This window comes from Carcharodon carcharias, chromosome 13 (genome assembly GCF_017639515.1).
Source record: "Carcharodon carcharias isolate sCarCar2 chromosome 13, sCarCar2.pri, whole genome shotgun sequence".
Classification (NCBI taxonomy): domain Eukaryota; kingdom Metazoa; phylum Chordata; class Chondrichthyes; order Lamniformes; family Lamnidae; genus Carcharodon; species Carcharodon carcharias.
In genome coordinates this window covers 686,737-711,569 of record NC_054479.1, presented here as the reverse complement: position 1 = coordinate 711,569, position 24,833 = coordinate 686,737, and the positions used below count along the sequence as shown (strand labels likewise).

Sequence of the window (24,833 nt, the reverse complement as noted above, 5' to 3'; positions counted from 1 at the left end):
TCCCTCAGTATTGACCCTTGGACAGTGCGGCACTCCCTCAGAACTGATCCTTGGACAGTGCAGCACTCCCTCAGTACTGACCCTTTGACAGTACAGCGCTCCCTCAGTACTGACCCTTTGACAGTGCAGCGCTCCCTCAGTACTGACCCTTGGACAGTGCGGCACTCCCTCAGTACTGACCCTTTGACAGTGCAACGCTCCCTCAGTACTGACCCTTGGACAGTGCAGCGCTCCCTCAGTACTGACCCTTGGACAGTGCGGCACTCCCTCAGTACTGACCCTCTGACAGTGCGGCACTCCCTCAGTACTGATCCTTTGACAGTGCAGCACTCCCTCAGTACTGATCCAAGGAGAGTGCAGCCCTCCCTCAGTACTGACACTTGAACAGTGCGGCACTCCCTCAGTACTGACCCTCTGACAGTGCGGCACTCCCTCAGTACTGACCCTTGGACAGTGCGGCAATCCCTCAGTACTGACCCTTGGACAGTGCGGCACTCCCTCAGTACTGACCCTTGGACAGTGCGGCACTCCCTCAGAACTGATCCTTGGACAGTGCAGCACTCCCTCAGTACTGACCCTTTGACAGTGCAGCACTCCCTCAGTACTGATCCAAGGAGAGTGCAGCCCTCCCTCAGTACTGACACTTGGACAGTGCGGCACTCCCTCAGTACTGACCCTCTGACAGTGCGGCACTCCCTCAGTACTGACCCTCCGACAGTGCAGTGCTCCCTCAGTACTGATCCTTGGACAGTGCGGCGCTCCCTCAGTACTGACCATGGGACAGTGCGGCACTCCCTCAGTACTGACCCTTGGACAGTGCAGCACTCCCTCAGTACTGACCCTTTGACAGTGCAGCGCTCCCTCAGTACTGATCCTTGGACAGTGCAGCACTCCCTCAGTACTGACCCTCTGACAGTGCGGCATTCCTTCAGTACTGACCCTCTGACAGTGCGGCGCTCCCTCAGTACTGACCCTTTGACAGTGCAGCGCTCCCTCAGTACTGACCCTCTGACAGTGCGGCACTCCCTCAGTACTGATCCTTGGACAGTGCTGCACTCCCTCAGTACTAATCCTTGGACAGTGCAGCATTCCCTCAGTACTGACCCTCTGACAGTGCAGCACTCCCTCAGTACTGACCCTCTGACAGTGCAGCACTCCCTCAGTACTGACCCTTGCACAGTGCAGCACTCCCTCAGTACTGACCCTCTGACAGTGCAGCACTCCCTCAGTACTGACCCTCTGACAGTGCAGCACTCCCTCAGTACTGACCCTTGGACAGTGCAGCACTCCCTCAGCACTGACCCTCCGACAGTGCAGCACTCCCTCAGTATTGACCCTTGGACAGTGCGGCACTCCCTCAGAACTGATCCTTGGACAGTGCAGCACTCCCTCAGTACTGACCCTTTGACAGTACAGCGCTCCCTCAGTACTGACCCTTTGACAGTGCAGTGCTGCCTCAGTACTGACCCTTGGACAGTGCGGCACTCCCTCAGTACTGACCCTCTGACAGTGCGGCACTCCCTCAGTACTGACCCTCTGACAGTGCAGCACTCCCTCAGTACTGGTCCTTGGACAGTGCAGCGCTCCCTCAGTACTGACCCTTGGACAACGCAGCACTCCCTCAGTACTGATCCTTGGACAGTGCAGCGCTCCCTCAGTACTGACCCTCTGACAGTGCAGCACTCCCTCAGTACTGGTCCTTGGACAGTGCAGCGCTCCCTCAGTACTGACCCTCTGACAGTGCAGCACCCCCTCAGTACTGACCCTCTGACAGTGCGGCACTCCCTCAGTACTGACCCTCCGACAGTGCGGCACTCCCTCAGTACTGACCCTCCGACAGTGCGGCACTCCCTCAGTACTGACCCTCCGACAGTGCAGCGCTCCCTCAGTACTGACTCTCTGACAGTGCAGCACGTTATCCGGCTTCAGAGAATCCTTAAAGTGCTGGAGTTGTATTAGTTTTTGGCTTCTGATTTCAATGCTCCTATTATCATTGCCGGTCAGAGGGGGAGCTGGCTATTTGTTTGAATGTGGTGTAAAAAGGCATTAATAAGAGTAAAAAGCAAAATACTGCAGATGCTGGAAATCTGAAATAAAAACAGAAAATGCTGGATCTACTCAGCAGCTCTGGCAGCATCTGTGGAGACAGAAACCGAGTTCAGGTTTGAGTTTGATGACCTTATGGAAGAACCACATAGTCAATCAGATTTTCCACAAGTGTTCACCATCACAGGAAGAGCAGTTCATTTAAAGCTACATGGAGCAGACCCTGAACTGCAGAAACAGGTTAGTCAGATTGCCAGGCATGGTGCAGTGTCAGGATTCTAAACCAGGCCCAAATTGCAAGAAAACCATTGGCATTTGAAGACATTTAGTCCCTTGAAGTAAAATGGATTTTTTATGATTGAATCTTATGTTTGATTCTCTTTCAGGTCGGGAGGTATTAATGAAGCTGCATTGAAGCCAAGAGCAGAATGAATTAGCTTCCAGACATCCAAGGGAATGTTTGGGAATTTCCTGTGTTGTAACAATTGGCCAAGCAGGTCTCAGATAGAGATCCATTTCTACATTCCCTCCTAACCAAGGGCGATAGGGAAGAGGAACAAATAGGCAGAGAGGAAGGCAGAGAGGAGGCCGATTTTGGATAAGCAGCACCTTTAGAAAGAGCTGGTTTAATATCTGTGGAAAGGGATTTGCAGGGATGTCAATGACCCCTGCTGGAAGCTTGGGTCCCTCAGTGACAGGGAGCAACAGGAGAGCGTGGGGAATAGGGAATGCATGAGGGAAGGGTCCGACATGGAAGTTCCATGGAGTGGGACTGAATGGCTTTATCCATCGTTAGATGGAGCCCGGGCAGGAGTAGAGGGAGAAAGAGCAGAAGGAGGAGGCGGGGGTAAAGGTGACAGAGGGCAGAAGGATGGGAGGGACGGCTGGGAGAGGGGGAGAGAGGGTAGAGGAGGGGAAGAGGGGTCATGCTTTTGGGGAAATACTTATATTTTATGTTGGGGTGATGGTCCCTTTAAGGGCTAGGTTTCTCTGGGAGTTGATTTCTGGTGAAAGCCAACTTCCTTCCAGGAACTGAACATGTGAACAAACTGGCTGGAAGATGAACAATAATTAATAAAAATGAAAGAGAAAGTTAATTACCAGGGGGATTAGATTCTTGTGTGTGATACTGTTTTGTAAGCTGTTTAGTTTAGAACAAGTGAGCAGCAAGAGAGCATCTCTTTCAAACAGGATTCAGTTAAAATTCTGTGCACTGGCTAAAAGGGTTGTAAAAACCTTGATAACTGAAGGACTGTACTAACAGAGAGTTGGACTTCTCGGATTGCCAAGTTGAGAGCTCTCGATTCAAGACCCCTGAGCCTAAAAAATGTTAAAGCCAGGGGGGTTCCGGTAGCTGAGGTGGCTACACTTAAGCTGTTAGTGATACCTGTTCAATGTGGGATGGTTGGAGGGGATTTGAGGGGGAAACCTTGCCACAAGTAAATGGAAGGCCCAAAAAATCTTAACCCTTACATGGATTTTTGAAAGAGTACTCAGGCAAGCAGTTAATCTTCCAATTTTATTAAGTATCTGAGAGTGGGTTTTGGGGGAGTGGTGCAAGTCAAATGGGTGCAGAAAGAAATTTGAGTTAAGCAGTTCAGTTTAGCGAGTGAGTAACTCTTTCATTGTACTGGTAATAGCTTTAATTTAACTAACTATTGAAGATAGGTTATAGTTATTATATTGTTTGTAGTTTGATTTTGGGGTAGTAAAATTCTTTTGCTTTAAACCGTGAACCTTGTGGATTCATCCTTTTAGTAAATACCTGTGTTTGATTTCCATAAAGAAGAATAACAATGTTACTGGTCAGAACCGAGATAACAACAGGGGGCAAGAGGATGGGGCATTGGTAAGGGGGACACAGAGGGGATAGAGAGGGCAGGCGGAGGGGGGTTAGAGGGCAGGCAGAGGGGAGTTAGAGGGCAGGCGGAGGGGATAGAGAGGGCAGGCGGAGGGGGGTTAGAGGGCAGGCGGAGGGGGGTTAGAGGGCAGGCGGAGGGGGGTTAGAGGGCAGGAGGAGGGGGGTTAGAGGGCAGGCGGAGGGGGGTTAGAGGGCAGGCGGAGGGGGGTTAGAGGGCAGGCGGAGGGGGGTTAGAGGGCAGGCGGAGGGGGGTTAGAGGGCAGGCGGAGGGGGGTTAGAGGGCAGGCGGAGGGGGGTTAGAGGGCAGGCGGAGGGGGGTTAGAGGGCAGGCGGAGGGGGGTTAGAGGGCAGGCGGAGGGGGGTTAGAGGGCAGGCGGAGGGGGGTTAGAGGGCAGGCGGAGGGGGGTTAGAGGGCAGGCGGAGGGGGGTTAGAGGGCAGGCGGAGGGGGGTTAGAGGGCAGGCGGAGGGGGGTTAGAGGGCAGGCGGAGGGGGGTTAGAGGGCAGGCGGAGGGGGGTTAGAGGGCAGGCGGAGGGGGGTTAGAGGGCAGGCGGAGGGGGGTTAGAGGGCAGGCGGAGGGGGGTTAGAGGGCAGGCGGAGGGGGGTTAGAGGGCAGGCGGAGGGGGGTTAGAGGGCAGGCGGAGGGGGGTTAGAGGGCAGGCGGAGGGGGGTTAGAGGGCAGGCGGAGGGGGGTTAGAGGGCAGGCGGAGGGGGGTTAGAGGGCAGGCGGAGGGGGGTTAGAGGGCAGGCGGAGGGGGGTTAGAGGGCAGGCGGAGGGGGGTTAGAGGGCAGGCGGAGGGGGGTTAGAGGGCAGGCGGAGGGGGGTTAGAGGGCAGGCGGAGGGGGGTTAGAGGGCAGGCGGAGGGGGGTTAGAGGGCAGGCGGAGGGGGGTTAGAGGGCAGGCGGAGGGGGGTTAGAGGGCAGGCGGAGGGGGGTTAGAGGGCAGGCGGAGGGGGGTTAGAGGGCAGGCGGAGGGGGGTTAGAGGGCAGGCGGAGGGGGGTTAGAGGGCAGGCGGAGGGGGGTTAGAGGGCAGGCGGAGGGGGGGTTAGAGGGCAGGCGGAGGGGGGGTTAGAGGGCAGGCGGAGGGGGGGTTAGAGGGCAGGCGGAGGGGGGGTTAGAGGGCAGGCGGAGGGGGGTTAGAGGGCAGGCGGAGGGGGGTTAGAGGGCAGGCGGAGGGGGGTTAGAGGGCAGGCGGAGGGGGGTTAGAGGGCAGGCGGAGGGGGGTTAGAGGGCAGGCGGAGGGGGGTTAGAGGGCAGGCGGAGGGGGGTTAGAGGGCAGGCGGAGGGGGGTTAGAGGGCAGGCGGAGGGGGGTTAGAGGGCAGGCGGAGGGGGGTTAGAGGGCAGGCGGAGGGGGGTTAGAGGGCAGGCGGAGGGGGGTTAGAGGGCAGGCGGAGGGGGGATAGAGGGCAGGCGGAGGGGGGTTAGAGGGCAGGCGGAGGGGGGTTAGAGGGCAGGCGGAGGGGGGTTAGAGGGCAGGCGGAGGGGGGTTAGAGGGCAGGCGGAGGGGGGTTAGAGGGCAGGCGGAGGGGGGTTAGAGGGCAGGCGGAGGGGGGTTAGAGGGCAGGCGGAGGGGGGTTAGAGGGCAGGCGGAGGGGGGTTAGAGGGCAGGCGGAGGGGGGGTTAGAGGGCAGGAGGAGAGGGGAGAGGGCAGGAGGAGGGGGGAGAGGGCAGGAGGAGGGGGAGAGGGCAGGAGGAGGGGGAGAGGGCAGGAGGAGGGGGAGAGGGCAGGAGGAGGGGGAGAGGGCAGGAGGAGGGGGAGAGGGCAGGCGGAGGGGGGGTTAGAGGGCAGGAGGAGGGGGAGAGGGCAGGAGGAGGGGGAGAGGGCAGGCGGAGGGGGGGTTAGAGGGCAGGAGGAGGGGGAGAGGGCAGGCGGAGGGGGGTTAGAGGGCAGGCGGAGGGGGGTTAGAGGGCAGGCGGAGGGGGGGTTAGAGGGCAGGAGGAGGGGGGGTTAGAGGGCAGGCGGAGGGGGGGTTAGAGGGCAGGAGGAGGGGGAGAGGGCAGGCGCAGGGGGAGAGGGCAGGCGGAGGGGGAGAGGGCAGGCGGAGGGGGGTTAGAGGGCAGGAGGCGGGGGGGTTAGAGGGCAGGCGGAGGGGGGTTAGAGGGCAGGCGGAGGGGGGGTTAGAGGGCAGGCGGAGGGGGGTTAGAGGGCAGGAGGCGGGGGGGTTAGAGGGCAGGCGGAGGGGGGTTAGAGGGCAGGCGGAGGGGGGGTTAGAGGGCAGGCGGAGGGGGGAGGGCACAGGAAGATCTTTGAAGCTCTGCTATCCTTCCTGGTCTAATACCTTTGGGGGCTACATGCAGCCTTTTTAATGTTGGCAGATTGGAGGAATAATCAGTATTTCACAGTGCAGCCAGATCCAATAAATCACATTCCCAGAAATGTTTATAAATCCAGTTATTACATCAAGACAGAATGAAGAGCAGCGATTGGCTGGTGCATCTTACCTCATTAGTTCATCTTTGTTTATCTCACTCTCTCCCTCGTTTTCCCCCTTTTCTTCTCTCTCCTCTTCTTTCTCAACTTCCTTCTCCTTTTCACCTCTGTTCTCCTGAAGGTTTCTGGACACTTGCTGCTGCTGGTACAATAAGATGCTGAACAGTTAAGACCAGGAGATTTGGGGATTTTCCATGAAGCAAATGAACACTTTCACATCTGTGCAGTGAGTCAGTGCTAGAGGAAGGATGGGCCCACTACCAGGAAAAGCACCGATCTCATCACATTACCGACTGACACCACAAATTCTGAGATTATTCCAGCTGATCAATAAAAAAAATAGTTTCTTCCTGCCAACTGATAAAACTCTGAATTCACACCAATGCTCATTCCAAATCACAGGTGCAACTAAGACACTCTATCTTTCCCTCTCCCACACACATTCTCTCCCTCTCTCTCTCCCACACACATTCTCTCCCTCTCTCTCTCCCACACACATTCTCTCCCTCTCTCTCTCCCACACACATTCTCTCCCTCTCTCTCTCCCACACACATTCTCTCCCTCTCTCTCTCCCACACACATTCTCTCCCTCTCTCTCTCCCCCACACATTCTCTCCCTCTCTCTCTCCCACACACATTCTCTCCCTCTCTCTCTCCCACACACATTCTCTCCCTCTCTCTCTCCCACACACATTCTCTCCCTCTCTCTCTCCCACATACTTATTCAAACACAATCTCTCTTCTATCACACACTCCCTCTCCCACGCGTGCTCTCCGACACACACACTCCCCTTTCACACACACACACTCCCTCTCTCACACACACACACACACACACACTCCCTCTCTCACACACACACACACACACTCCCTCTCTCACACACACACACACTCACTCCCTCTCTCACACACACACACTCACTCCCTCTCTCACACACACACACACTCCCTCTCTCACACACACACACACTCCCTCTGTGTCTATCGCACACACACTCCCTCTGTGTCTATCGCACACTCCCTCCACACTCCCTCTGTGTCTATCGCACACTCCCTCCACACTCCCTCTGTGTCTATCGCACACTCCCTCCACACTCCCTGTGTCTATCGCACACTCCCTCCACACTCCCTCTGTGTCTATCGCACACTCCCTCCACACTCCCTCTGTGTCTATCGCACACTCCCTCCACACTCCCTCTGTGTCTATCGCACACTCCCTCCACACTCCCTCTGTGTCTATCGCACACTCCCTCCACACTCCCTCTGTGTCTATCGCACACTCCCTCCACACTCCCTCTGTGTCTATCGCACACTCCCTCCACACTCCCTCTGTGTCTATCGCACACTCCCTCCACACTCCCTCTGTGTCTATCGCACACTCCCTCCACACTCCCTCTGTGTCTATCGCACACTCCCTCCACACTCCCTCTGTGTCTATCGCACACTCCCTCCACACTCCCTGTGTCTATCGCACACTCCCTCCACACTCCCTCTGTGTCTATCGCACACTCCCTCCACACTCCCTCTGTGTCTATCGCACACTCCCTCCACACTCCCTCTGTGTCTATCGCACACTCCCTCCACACTCCCTCTGTGTCTATCGCACACTCCCTCCACACTCCCTCTGTGTCTATCGCACACTCCCTCCACACTCCCTCTGTGTCTATCGCACACTCCCTCCACACTCCCTCTCTGTCTATCGCACACTCCCTCCACACTCCCTCTCTGTCTATCGCACACTCCCTCCACACTCCCTCTCTGTCTATCGCACACTCCCTCCACACTCCCTCTCTGTCTATCGCACACTCCCTCCACACTCCCTCTCTGTCTATCGCACACTCCCTCCACACTCCCTCTCTGTCTATCGCACACTCCCTCCACACTCCCTCTCTGTCTATCGCACACTCCCTCCACACTCCCTCTCTGTCTATCGCACACTCCCTCCACACTCCCTCTCTGTCTATCGCACACTCCCTCCACACTCCCTCTCTGTCTATCGCACACTCCCTCCACACTCCCTCTCTGTCTATCGCACACTCCCTCCACACTCCCTCTCTGTCTATCGCACACTCCCTCCACACTCCCTCTCTGTCTATCGCACACTCCCTCCACACTCACTCTGTGTCTATCGCACACTCCCTCCACACTCACTCTGTGTCTATCGCACACTCCCTCCACACTCACTCTGTGTCTATCGCACACTCCCTCCACACTCACTCTGTGTCTATCGCACACTCCCTCCACACTCACTCTGTGTCTATCGCACACTCCCTCCACACTCACTCTGTGTCTATCGCACACTCCCTCCACACTCACTCTGTGTCTATCGCACACTCCCTCCACACTCACTCTGTGTCTATCGCACACTCCCTCCACACTCACTCTGTGTCTATCGCACACTCCCTCCACACTCACTCTGTGTCTATCGCACACTCCCTCCACACTCACTCTGTGTCTATCGCACACTCCCTCCACACTCACTCTGTGTCTATCGCACACTCCCTCCACACTCACTCTGTGTCTATCGCACACTCCCTCCACACTCACTCTGTGTCTATCGCACACTCCCTCCACACTCACTCTGTGTCTATCGCACACTCCCTCCACACTCACTCTGTGTCTATCGCACACTCCCTCCACACTCACTCTGTGTCTATCGCACACTCCCTCCACACTCACTCTGTGTCTATCGCACACTCCCTCCACACTCACTCTGTGTCTATCGCACACTCCCTCCACACTCACTCTGTGTCTATCGCACACTCCCTCCACACTCACTCTGTGTCTATCGCACACTCCCTCCACACTCACTCTGTGTCTATCGCACACTCCCTCCACACTCACTCTGTGTCTATCGCACACTCCCTCCACACTCACTCTGTGTCTATCGCACACTCCCTCCACACTCACTCTGTGTCTATCGCACACTCCCTCCACACTCACTCTGTGTCTATCGCACACTCCCTCCACACTCACTCTGTGTCTATCGCACACTCCCTCCACACTCACTCTGTGTCTATCGCACACTCCCTCCACACTCACTCTGTGTCTATCGCACACTCCCTCCACACACTCTGTGTCTATCGCACACTCCCTCCACACTCACTCTGTGTCTATCGCACACTCCCTCCACACTCACTCTGTGTCTATCGCACACTCCCTCCACACTCACTCTGTGTCTATCGCACACTCCCTCCACACTCACTCTGTGTCTATCGCACACTCCCTCCACACTCACTCTGTGTCTATCGCACACTCCCTCCACACTCACTCTGTGTCTATCGCACACTCCCTCCACACTCACTCTGTGTCTATCGCACACTCCCTCCACACTCACTCTGTGTCTATCGCACACTCCCTCCACACTCACTCTGTGTCTATCGCACACTCCCTCCACACTCACTCTGTGTCTATCGCACACTCCCTCCACACTCACTCTGTGTCTATCGCACACTCCCTCCACACTCACTCTGTGTCTATCGCACACTCCCTCCACACTCACTCTGTGTCTATCGCACACTCCCTCCACACTCACTCTGTGTCTATCGCACACTCCCTCCACACTCACTCTGTGTCTATCGCACACTCCCTCCACACTCACTCTGTGTCTATCGCACACTCCCTCCACACTCACTCTGTGTCTATCGCACACTCCCTCCACACTCACTCTGTGTCTATCGCACACTCCCTCCACACTCACTCTGTGTCTATCGCACACTCCCTCCACACTCACTCTGTGTCTATCGCACACTCCCTCCACACTCACTCTGTGTCTATCGCACACTCCCTCCACACTCACTCTGTGTCTATCGCACACTCCCTCCACACTCACTCTGTGTCTATCGCACACTCCCTCCACACTCACTCTGTGTCTATCGCACACTCCCTCCACACTCACTCTGTGTCTATCGCACACTCCCTCCACACTCTGTGTCTATCGCACACTCCCTCCACACTCTGTGTCTATCACACACTCCCTCCACACTCTGTGTCTATCACACACTCCCTCCACACTCTGTGTCTATCACACACTCCCTCCACACTCTGTGTCTATCACACACTCCCTCCACACTCTGTGTCTATCACACACTCCCTCCACACTCTGTGTCTATCACACACTCCCTCCACACTCTGTGTCTATCACACACTCCCTCCACACTCTGTGTCTATCACACACTCCCTCCACACTCTGTGTCTATCACACACTCTCTCCACACTCTGTGTCTATCACACACTCCCTCCACACTCTGTGTCTATCACACACTCCCTCCACACTCTGTGTCTATCACACACTCTCTCCACACTCTGTGTCTATCACACACTCCCTCCACACTCTGTGTCTATCACACACTCCCTCCACACTCTGTGTCTATCACACACTCTCTCCACACTCTGTGTCTATCACACACTCTCTCCACACTCTGTGTCTATCACACACTCTCTCCACACTCTGTGTCTATCACACACTCTCTCCACACTCTGTGTCTATCACACACTCCCTCCACACTCTGTGTCTATCACACACTCTCTCCACACTCTGTGTCTATCACACACTCTCTCCACACTCTGTGTCTATCACACACTCCCTCCACACTCTGTGTCTATCACGCACTCCCTCCACACTCTGTGTCTATCACACACTCCCTCCACACTCTGTGTCTATCACACACTCTCTCCACACTCTGTGTCTATCACACACTCTCTCCACACTCTGTGTCTATCACACACTCTCTCCACACTCTGTGTCTATCACACACTCTCTCCACACTCTGTGTCTATCACACACTCTCTCCACACTCTGTGTCTATCACACACTCTCTCCACACTCTGTGTCTATCACACACTCTCTCCACACTCTGTGTCTATCACACACTCTCTCCACACTCTGTGTCTATCACACACTCTCTCCACACTCTGTGTCTATCACACACTCTCTCCACACTCTGTGTCTATCACACACTCTCTCCACACTCTGTGTCTATCACACACTCTCTCCACACTCTGTGTCTATCACACACTCTCTCCACACTCTGTGTCTATCACACACTCTCTCCACACTCTGTGTCTATCACACACTCTCTCCACACTCTGTGTCTATCACACACTCTCTCCACACTCTGTGTCTATCACACACTCTCTCCACACTCTGTGTCTATCACACACTCTCTCCACACTCTGTGTCTATCACACACTCTCTCCACACTCTGTGTCTATCACACACTCTCTCCACACTCTGTGTCTATCACACACTCTCTCCACACTCTGTGTCTATCACACACTCTCTCCACACTCTGTGTCTATCACACACTCTCTCCACACTCTGTGTCTATCACACACTCTCTCCACACTCTGTGTCTATCACACACTCTCTCCACACTCTGTGTCTATCACACACTCTCTCCACACTCTGTGTCTATCACACACTCTCTCCACACTCTGTGTCTATCACACACTCTCTCCACACTCTGTGTCTATCACACACTCTGTACAGTGAGCGAAGGAAGGTTTTTTTTACATCATCGGAACACATTAATCCAGTCATTTCCGATTGGGAAACAATTTAAATCATAACTTCTCCACAGATGTAGAAATAGTTTCTGAATTTGTGTAGAAAGCCACACAACACTCAATACAAACAAGAGCAATACAGGTGATGAGGTTTGTCTGAACAAAAACACTGACTGTTTGGGCTTTCCACATTTCGTTCGGAAAGTACAAAGAAAAACAATTTTACTGATTTAAAATATTCATCAGAGATGGTGCCAGAAAAATTAGCAACTCCTCCTAAACCTAAGTGTTCAAAAAATTATCTGCTTTTGAAAAGTCGCTGACTCTCTGAAGGTTGGTCAGTAAAGACAGAGAAAGAGCAGGTCATCCATGTGACTGGTGGATCTCGCAGCCTTACACAGCTATCAGATCCACTGTGTGACCAGTGACATTGATACAGCTATCAGACCCACGGTGTGACCAGTGACACTGATACAGCTATCTGACCCACTGTGTGACCAACAGTGACACTGATACAGCTATCTGACACACTGTGTGACCAACAGTGACACTGATACAGCTATCTGACCCACTAAGTGACCAGTGACACTGATACACCTATCTGAAACAGTGTGACCAGTGACACTGATAAAGCTATCTGAACCCACTGTGTGACCAGTGGCACTGATACAGCTATCTGACCCACTGTGTGACCAGGGACACTGATACAGCTTTCTGAGCCACTGTGTGACCAACAGTGACACTGATACAGCTATCTGATGCACTGCGTGACCAGTGGCAATGATACAGCTATCTGACCCACTGTGTGACCAATAGTGACACTGATACAGCTATCTGACCCACTGTGTGACCAACAGTGACACTGATACAGCTATCTGACCCACTGTGTGACCAACAGTGACACTGATACAGCTATCTGACCCACAGTGTGTCCAACAGTGACACTGATACAGCTATCTGACACACTGTGGGAACAAGAATGTCACTGATACAGTTATCTGACCCACTGTGTGACCAACAGTGACACTGATACAGCAATCTGACCCACTTTGTGACCAACAGTGACACTGATACAGCTATCTGACCCACTGTGTAAACAGTGACACTGATACAGCTGCCTGACCCACTGTGTGACCAACAGTGACACTGATATAGCCAACAGACCCACTGTGTGACCAGTGACACTGATACAGCTATCTGACCCACTGTGTGACCAGTGACACTGATATAGCTATCTGACCCACTGTGTAACCAACAGTGACACGGATATAGCTATCTGACCCACTGTGTGACCAGTGACACTGATACAGCTGTCTGACCCACTGTGTGATCAACAGAGACACTGATACAGCTATCTGACCCACTGTGTGACCAACAGTGACACTGATACAGCTATCTGACCCATTGTGTGTCCAACAGTGACAATGATACAGCTGTCTGACACACTGTGTAATCAACAGTGACACTGATACAGCTATCTGACCCACTGTGTGACCAACAGTGACATTGATACAGCTATCTGACCCATTGTGTGTCCAACAGTGACACTGATACAGCTAACTGACCCACTGTGTGACCAGTGACACTGATACAGCTATCTGATGCAATGTGTAACCAAGTGACACTAATTCAGCAATAGACCCACTGTGTGAACAACGGTGACACTATTACAGCTACCTGACCCATAGTGTGACCAGTGACACTGATACATCAATCAGAACCACTGTGTGACGAAGTGACACTGACACAGCTATCTGACCCACTGTGTGACCAACAGTGACACTAATGCAGCAGTCAGACCCACTGTGTGACCAGTGACACTGATACAGCTATCTGACCCACTTTGTGACCAGTGACACTGATACAGCTATCTGACCCACTGTGTGACCAACAGTGACACTGATACAGCTATCTGACCCACAGTGTGTCCAACAGTGACATTGATACAGCTATCTGACACACTGTGGGACCAAGAATGTCACTGATACAGTTATCTGACCCACTGTGTGACCAACAGTGACACTGATACAGCAATCTGACCCACTTTGTGAGCAACAGTGACACTGATACAGCTATCTGACCCACTGTGTGACCAGTGACACTGATACAGCTGCCTGACCCACTGTGTGACCAACAGTGACACTGATATAGCCAACAGACCCACTGTGTGACCAGTGACACTGATACAGCGATCTGACCCACTGTGTGACCAGTGACACTGATATAGCTATCTGACCCACTGTGTGACCAGTGACACTGATACAGCTGTCTGACCCACTGTGTGATCAACAGAGACACTGATACAGCTATCTGACCCACTGTGTGACCAACAGTGACATTGATACAGCTATCTGACCCATTGTGTGTCCAACAGTGACAATGATACAGCTGTCTGACACACTGTGTAATCAACAGTGACACTGATACAGCTATCTGACCCACTGTGTGACCAACAGTGACATTGATACAGCTATCTGACCCATTGTGTGTCCAACAGTGACACTGATACAGCTGTCTGACACACTGTGTGACCAACAGTGACACTGATACAGCTATCTGACCCACTGTGTGACCAGTGACACTGATACAGCTATCTGATGCAATGTGTAACCAAGTGACACTAATTCAGCAATAGACCCACTGTGTGAACAACGGAGACACTATTACAGCTACCTGACCCATAGTGTGACCAGTGACACTGATACATCAATCAGAACCACTGTGTGACGAAGTGACACTGACACAGCTATCTGACCCACTGTGTGACCAACAGTGACACTAATGCAGCAGTCAGACCCACTGTGTGACCAGTGACACTGATACAGCTATCTGACCCACTGTGTGACCAGTGACACTGATACAGCTATCTGACCCACTGTATGACCAACAGTGACACTGATATAGCTATCTGACCTATTGTGGGACCAGTGACGCTGATACAGCTGTCTGACCCACTGTGTGACCAACAGTGACACTGATACAGCTATCTGACCCACTGTGTGACCAACAGTGACATTGATACAGCTATCGGACCCACTGTGGGTCCAACAGTGACACTAATACAGCTGTCTGACCCACTGTGTGACCAACAGTGACACTGATATAGCTATCTGACCCACTGTGTGACCAACAGTGACACTGATACAGCAGTCAGACCCACTGTGTGACTAGTTACACTGATACAGCTATCTGACCCACTGTGTGACCAACAGTGACACGGATACAGCTATCTGACCCACTGTGTGACCAACAGTGACACTGATATAGCCAACTGACCCACTGTGTGACCAGTGACACTGATACAGCTATCTGATGCACTCTGTGACCAAGTGACACTAAATCAGCAATCTGACCCACTGTGTGAACAACGGTGATATTATTACAGCTACCTGACCCACTGTGTGTCCAGTAGTGACACTATTACAGCTTTCTGACGTATAGTGTGACCAGTGACACTGATACATCTATCAGACCCACTGAGTGACGAAGTTACACTGACACAGCTATCTGACCCACTGTGTGACCAACAATGACACTGAAACAGCTATCTGACCCACTGTGTGACCAATAGCGACACTGATACAGTTATCTGACCCACTGTGTGACCAACAGTGACACTGATACAGCTATCTGACCCACTGTGTGACCAACAGTGACACTGATACAGCAGTCAGACCCACTGTGTGACCAACAGTGACACTCATACTGCTATCAGACCCACGGTGTGACCAGTGACACTGATACAGCTATCAGACCCACTGTGTGACCAACAGTAACACTGATACAGCTATCTGACCCACTGTGTGACCAACAGTGACACTGAACAGCTAACTGACGCACTGTGTGACCAGTGACACTGATAAAGCTATCTGACCCACTGTGTGACCAACAGTGACACTGATACAGCTATCTGACCCACTGTATGACCAACAGTGACATTGATACAGCTATCTGACCCACTGTGTGACCAACAGTGACACTGATAGAGCCAACTGACCCACTGTGTGACCAGTGACACTGATACAGCTATCTGATGCACTCTGTGACCAAGTGACACTAAATCAGCAATCTGACCCACTGTGTGAACAACGGTGACATTATTACAGCTACCTGACCCACTGTGTGTCCAGTAGTGACACTATTACAGCTTTCTGACCCATAGTGTGACCAGTGACACTGATACATCTATCAGACCCACTGAGTGACGAAGTTACACTGACACAGCTATCTGACCCACTGTGTGACCAACAGTGACACTGATACAGCTATCCGATCCACTCTGTGACCAACAATGACACTGAAACAGCTATCTGACCCACTGTGTGACCAATAGCGACACTGATAGTTATCTGACCCACTGTGTGACCAACAGTGACGCTGATACAGCTATCTGACCCACTGTGTGACCAACAGTGACACTGATACAGCAGTCAGACCCACTGTGTGACCAACAGTGACACTGATACAGCTACCTGACCCACTGTTTGACCAGTGACACTGATACAGCTATCAGACCCACTGTGAGACCAGTAACACTAATACAGCTATCTGACCCACTGTGCGACCAGTGACACTGATACGGGTATCAGACACACAGAGTGACCAGCAGGAACACTGATACAATTTTCTGACCCACTGTGTGACCAACAGTGACAATGATGCAACTATCTGACCCACTGTGTGACCAAGAGTGACACTGATACAGCTATCTGACCCAATGTGTGACCAGTGACACTGATACAGCTACCTGACTCACTGTGTGACCAACAGTGACACTGATACAGCTTTGTGACCCACTGTATGACCAACAGTGACACTGATAAGGTATCTGACCCTCTGTGTGACCAACAGTGACACTGATACAGTGAGCTGTCCCACTGTGTGACCAACAGTGACAGTGATACAGCTATCTGACCCACTGTGTGAGCAGTGACACTAATTCAGCAATCTGAGCCACTGTGTGAACAACGGTGACACTATTACAGCTACCTGACCCACTGTGTGTCCAATAGTGACACTATTACAACTATCTGACCCATAGTGTGAACAGTGACACTGATACATCTATCAGACCCACTGTATGACGAAGTTACACTGACACAGCTATCAGACCCACTGTGTGACCAACAGTGACACTGATACAACAGTCAGACCCACTGTGTGACCAGTGACACTGAAACAGCCATCTGACCCACTGTGTGACCAGTGACACTGAAACAGCCATCTGACCCACTGTGCGACCAACAGTGACACTGATACAGCAATCCGACCCACTGTGTGACCAAAAGTGACACTGATACAGCTATCCGACCCACTGTGTGACCCACAGTGACACTGATACAGCTATCTGACCCACTGTGTAACCAGTGACACTGATACAGCTATCAAACCCACTGTGTGACCAACAGTGACACTGATACAACAGTCAGACCCACTGTGTGACCAGTGACACTGAAACAGCCATCTGACCCACTGTGTGACCAGTGACACTGAAACAGCCATCTGACCCACTGTGTGACCAACAGTGACACTGATACAGCCATCTGACCCACTGTGTGACCAACAGTGACACTGATACAGCAATCCGACCCACTGTGTGACCAAAAGTGACACTGATACAGCTATCCGACCCACTGTGTGACCAACAGTGACACTGATACAGCTATCTGACCCACTGTGTAACCAGTGACACTGATACAGCTATCTGACCCACTGTGTGACCAACAGTGACACTGATACAGCTATCTGACACACTGTGTGACCAACAGCGATACTGATACAGCTATCTGATCCACTGTGTGACCAACAGTGACACTGATACTGCTATCTGACCCACTGTGTGACCAACAGTGACACTGATACAGCTATCTGACACACTGTGTGACCAACAGTGACAAAGATACAGCTATCAGACCCACGGTATGACCAACAGTGACACTGATAAGCTATCGTACCCATTGTCTGACCAACAATGACACGGATACAGCTATCAGACCCACGGAGTGAACAGTTACACTGATACAGGTATCAGACCCATGGAGTGACCAACAGTGACACTGATACAGTTATCTGCCTCATTATGTGACCAACAGTGACACTGATACAGTTATCTGACACACTGTGTGACCAACAGTGACACTGATACAGCTATCAGACCCATGAGTGACCAACAGTAATACTCATACAGCTATCAGAACCCACGGTGTGACCAGTGACACTGATACAGCTATTAGACCCACTGTGTGACGAACAGTAACACTGATACAGCTTTCGGACCCACTGTGTGACCAGTGACACTGATACGTGCATCAGTCCCATGGAGTGACCAACAGTGAAACTGATACAGCTATCTGACCCACTGTGTGACCAAGAATGTCACTGACACAGCTATCTGACCCAATGTGTGACCAGTGACACTGATACAGCTATCTGACACACTGTATGACCACGAATGTCACTGATACAGCTATCTAACCCACTGTGCAACCAACAGTGACACTGACACAGCTATCTGACCCACGGTGTGACCAACAGTGACACTGATACAGCAGTCAGACCCACTGTGTGACCAGTGACACTGTTACAGCTATCTGACCCACTGTGTGACCAACGGTGACACTGATACAGCTATCTGACCCACTGTGTGACCAACAGTGACACTGATACAGCTATCTGACCCACTGTGTGACCAACAGTGACACTGATACAGCTATCTGACCCACTGTGTGACCAACAGTGACACTGATACAGCTATCTGACCAACTGTGTGACCAACAGTGACACTGATACAGCTATCTGACCCACTGTGTGACCAAGAGAGACAATGATACAGGTATCTGACCCACTGTGTGACCAGTGACACTGATACAGTTATCTGACCCACTGTGAGACCAGTGACACTGATACAGCTATCTGACCCTCTGTGTGACCAACAGTGAAACTGATACAGTGAGCTGTCCCATTGTGTGACCAACAGTGACAGTGATACAGCTATCTGCCCCACTGTGTGACCAGTGACACTGATACAGCTATCTGATGCACTGTGTGACCAATTGACACTAATTCAGCAATCTGAGCCACTGTGTGAACAACGGTGACACTATTACAGCTACCTGACCCACTGTGTGTCCAATAGTGACACTATTACAACTATCTGACCCATAGTGTGAACAGTGACACTGATACATCTATCAGACCCACTGTATGACGAAGTTACACTGACACAGCTATCAGACCCACTGTGTGACCAACAGTGACACTGATACAACAGTCAGACACACTGTGTGACCAGTGACACTGAAACAGCCTTCTGACCCACTGTGTGACCAACAGTGAAACTGATACAGCTATCCGACCCACTGTGTGACCAAAAGTGAAACTGATAAAGCTATCTGACCCACTGTGTGACCAAGAATGTCACTGATACAGCTATCTGACCCAATGTGTGACCAGTGACACTGATACAGCTATCTGACACACTGTGTGACCACGAATGTCACTGATACAGCTATCTAACCCACTGTGCAACCAACAGTGACACTGACACAGCTATCTGACCCACGGTGTGACCAACAGTGACACTGATACAGCAGTCAGACCCACTGTGTGACCAGTGACACTGTTACAGCTATCTGACCCACTGTGTGACCAACAGTGACACTGATACAGCTATCTGACCCACTGTGTGACCAACAGAGACAATGATACAGGTATCTGACCCAATGTGTGACCAGTGACACTGATACGGCTATCTGACCCACTGTGTGACCAAGAATGTCACTGATACAGCTATATAACCCACTGTGTAACCAACAGTGACACTGATACAGGTATCTGACCCACTGTGTGACCAGTGACACTGATACAGTTATCTGACCCACTGTGTGACCAGTGACACTGATACAGCTATCTGACCCACTGTGTGACCAACAGTGACACTGATACAGCTATCTGACCCACTATGTGACCAGTGACACTGATACAGCTGTCTGACCCACTGTGTGACCAACAGTGACACTGATACGGCTATCTGACCCACTGTCTGACCAACAGTGACACGGATACAGCTATCAGACCCACGGAGTGACCAGTTACACTGATACAAGTCTCAGACCCATGAAGTGACCAACAGTGACACTGATACACTTATCTGCCTCATTGTGTGACCAACAGTGACACTGATACAGTTATCTGACACACTGTGTGAACAACAGTGACACTGATAAAGCTATCAGACCCATGCGTGACCAACAGTAACACTCATACTGCTATTAGACCCACGGTGTGACAAGTGACACTGATACAGCTATTAGACACACTGTGTGACCAACAGTAACACTGATACAGTGTTCGGACCCACTGTGTGACCAGTGACACTGATGCATGTATCAGTCCCATGGAGTGACCAACAGTGACACTGATACAGCTATCTGACCCACTGTGTGACCAAGAATGTCACTGATACAGCTATCTGAGCCAATGTGTGACCAGGGACACTGATATAGCTATCTGACCCACTGTGTGACCAACAGTGACACTGATATAGCCAACAGACCCACTGTGTGACCAGTGACACTGATACAGCGATCTGACCCACTGTGTGACCGGTGACACTGATACAGCTGTCTGACCCACTGTGTGACCAGTGACACTGATACAGCTATCTGACCAACTGTGTGACCAACAGTGACACTGATACAGCTATCTGACCCACTATGTGACCAGTGACACTGATACAGCTGTCTGACCCACTGTCTGACCAACAGTGACACGGATACAGCTATCTGACCCACGGAGTGACCAGTTACACTGATACAGGTTTCAGACCCATGGAGTGACCAACAGTGACACTGATACACTTATCTGCCTCATTGTGTGACCAACAGTGACACTGATACAGCTATCTGACCCACTATGTGACCAGTGACACTGATACAGCTGTCTAACACACTGTGTGAACAACAGTGACACTGATACAGCTATCAGACCCATGTGTGACCAACAGTAACACTCATACAGCTATCAGACCCACGGTGTGACAAGTGACACTGATACAGCTATTAGACACACTGTGTGACCAACAGTAATACTGATACAGCTTTCGGACCCACTGTGTGACCAGTGACACTGATACATGTATCAGTCCCATGGAGTGACCAACAGTGACACTGATACAGCTATCAGACCCACTGTGTGACCAAGAATGTCACTGATACAGCTATCTGACCCAATGTGTGACCAGTGACACTGATACAGCAATCTGACCCACTGTGTGACCAGTGACACTGATACAGCAATCTGACCCACTGTGTGACCACGAATGTCACTGATACAGCTATCTAACCCACTGTGAAACCAACAGTGACACTGACACAGCTATCTGACCCACTGTGTGACCAGGAATGACACTGATACAGTTATCTGAAAAACTGTATGACCAACAGTGACACTGATAGAGGTAGCTAACCCACTGTGTGACCAACAGTGACACTGATACACTTATCTGCCTCATTATGTGACCAACAGTGACACTGATACAGTTATCTGACCCACTATGTGACCAGTGACACTGATACAGCTGTCTAACACACTGTGTGAACAACAGTGACACTGATACAGCTATCAGACCCACTGTGTGACCAGGAATGTCACTGATACAGCTATCTGACCCAATGTGTGACCAGTGACACTGATACAGCAATCTGACCCACTGTGTGACCACGAATGTCACTGATACAGCTATCTAACCCACTGTGAAACCAACAGTGACACTGACACAGCTATCTGACCCACTGTGTGACCAAGAATGACACTGATACAGTTATCTGAAAAACTGTATGACCAACAGTGACACTGATAGAGGTAGCTAACCCACTGTGTGACCAACAGTGACACTGATACACTTATCTGCCTCATTGTGTGACCAACAGTGACACTGATACAGCTATCTGACCCACTATGTGACCAGTGACACTGATACAGCTGTCTAACACACTGTGTGAACAACAGTGACACTGATACAGCTATCAGACCCATGTGTGACCAACAGTAACACTCATCCAGCTATCAGACCCACGGTGTGACCAGTGACACTGATACAGCTATTAGACACACTGTGTGACCAACAGTAATACTGATACAGCTTTCGGACCCACTGTGTGACCAATGACACTGATACATGTATCAGTCCCATGGAGTGACCAACAGTGACACTGATACAGCTATCAGACCCACTGTGTGACCAAGAATGTCACTGATACAGCTATATGACCCAATGTGTGACCAGTGACACTGATACAGCAATCTGACCCACTGTGTGACCACGAATGTCACTGATACAGCTATCGAACGCACTGTGAAACCAACAGTGACACTGACACAGCTATCTGACCCACTGTGTGACCAAGAATGACACTGATACAGTTATCTGAAAAACTGTATGACCAACAGTGACACTGATAGAGGTAGCTAACCCACTGTGTGACCAACAGTGACACTGATACAGTTAGCTGACCCACTGTGTGACCAAACGTGACACTGATACAGCTATCTGACCCACTGTGTGACCAGTGACACTGATACAGCTATCTGACCCACTGTGTGACCAAGAGTGACACTGATACAGCTATCTGACCCACTGTGTGACCAACAGTGACAATGATACAGCTATCTGACCCATTGTGTGTCCAACAGCGACATTGATACAGCTGTCTGACCCACTGTGTGACCAACAGTGACACTAATACAGCTGTCTGACCCATTGTGTGACCGATAGTGTCACTGATATTGCCAACAAACCCACTGAGAGACCAGTGACACTGATACAGCTATCTGATGCACTGTGTGACCAACAGTGACACTAATTCAACAATCTGAGCCACTGTGTGAACAACGGTGACACTATTACAGCGACCTGACCCACGGTGGGTCCAATAGTGACACTGTTACAGCTATCGGAACCATAGAGTGACCAGTGACACTGATACATATATCAGAACTACTGTTTGACCAACAGTGACACTGATACAGCTATCTGACCCACTGTGTGACCAGTGACACTGATACAGCTATCTGATCCACTGTGTGACCAACAGCGACACTGATACAGCTATCTGACACACTGTGTGACCAACAGTGACACTGATACAGCTATCAGACCCACGGTGTGACCAACAGTGACACTGATACAAGTATCTGACCCATGGTGTGACCAGTGACACTGATACATCTATCTGACCCACTGTGTGACCAACAGTGACACTCATAGAGCTATCTGACCCACTGTGATGAAGTGACACTGACACAGCTATCTGACCCACTGTGTGACCAACGGTGACACTGATACAGCAGTCAGACCCACTGTGTGACCAGTGACACTGTTACAGCTATCTGACCCACTGTGTGACCAACAGTGACACTGATACAGCTATCTGACCCACTGTGTGACCAACAGTGACAATGATACAGGTATCTGACCCACTGTGTGACAAGTGACACTGATACAGCTATCTGACCCACTGAATGACCAACAGTGACACTGATAGAGGTAGCTAACCCACTGTGTGACCAACAGTGACACTGATACAGTTAGCTGACCCACTGTGTGACCAAACGTGATACTGATACAGCTATCTGACCCACTGTGTGACCAGTGACACTGATACAGCTATCTGACCCACTGTGTGACCAAGAGTGACACTGATACAGCTATCTGACCCACTGTGTTACCAACAGTGACAATGATACAGCTATCTGACCCATTGTTTGTCCAACAGCGACACTGATACAGCTGTCTGACCCACTGTGTGACCAACATTGACACTAATACAGCTATCTGACCCACTGTGTGACCAGTGACACTGATAGAGCTATCTGATGCACTGTGTGACCAAGCGACACTAATTCAACAATCTGAGCCACTGTGTGAACAACGGTGACACTATTACAGCTACCTGACCCACTGTGTGCCCAATAGTGACACTGTTACAGCTATCTGACCCATAGTGTAACCAGTGACACTGATACATATATCAGACCTACTGTTTCACCGAAAGTCATACTGATACAGCTATCTGACCCACTGTGTGACTAACAGTGACACTGATACATCTATCTGACCCACTGTGTGACCAACAGTGACACTGATACAGCTACCTGACAAAAGGTGTGACAAACACTGACACTGATACAGCTATCTGACTCACTGTGAGACCAACAGTGACACTGATACAGCTATCTGACTCACTGTGTGACCAACAGTGACACTGATCCAGCTATCAGACCTACGGTGTGACCAACAGTGACACTGATACAGGTATCTGACCCATGGTGTGACCAGTGACACTGATACATCCATCAAACCCACTGTGTGACCAACAGTGACACTCATACAGCTATCTGACCAACTGTGTGATGAAGTGACACTGACACAGCTATCTGACCCACTGTGTGACCAACAGTGACACTGATACAGCAGTCAGACCCACTGGGTGACCAGTGACACTGTAACAGCTATCTGACCCACTGTGTGACCAACAGTGACTCTGATACAGCTATCTGACCCACTGTGTGACCAACAGTGACACTGATACAGCTATCTGACCCACTGTGTGACCAACAGTGACAATGATACAGGTATCTGACCCACTGTGTGACAAGTGACACTGATACAGCTATCTGACCCACTGTGTGACCACATATGTCACTGATACAGCTATCTAACCAACTGTGTAACCAACACTGACACTGATACAGGTATCTGACCCACTGTGTGACCAGTGACACTGATACAGCTATTGACCCACTGTGTGACCAAGAATGACACTGATATAGCTATCTGACCCACTGTATGACCAACAGTGACACTGATAGAGGTATCTAACCCACTGTGTGACCAACAGTGACACTGATACAGTTAGCTGTCCCACTGTGTGACCAGTGACACTGCTACAGCTATCTGACCCACTGTGTGAAGAGTGACACTGAT

The 24,833-nt window shown here is 51.2% G+C and overlaps 1 protein-coding gene across 11 annotated transcripts in view; it reads right to left on the bottom strand.

Annotated features, from left to right (window-relative positions):
• The window catches only part of ncor2 (nuclear receptor corepressor 2), a 501,645-nt gene that overhangs the window by 253,952 nt on the left and 222,860 nt on the right, over positions 1-24,833 (bottom strand). For 9 of the 11 annotated variants that reach the window (XM_041202112.1, XM_041202119.1, XM_041202114.1 and 6 more), the window contains exon 15: positions 6,351-6,481. In XM_041202112.1, coding sequence (XP_041058046.1) covers positions 6,351-6,481 — 131 coding nt within the window. The remainder of the gene's footprint in view (positions 1-6,350; positions 6,482-24,833) is intronic. The other 2 variants (XM_041202110.1, XM_041202115.1) reach the window with 1 other exon arrangement.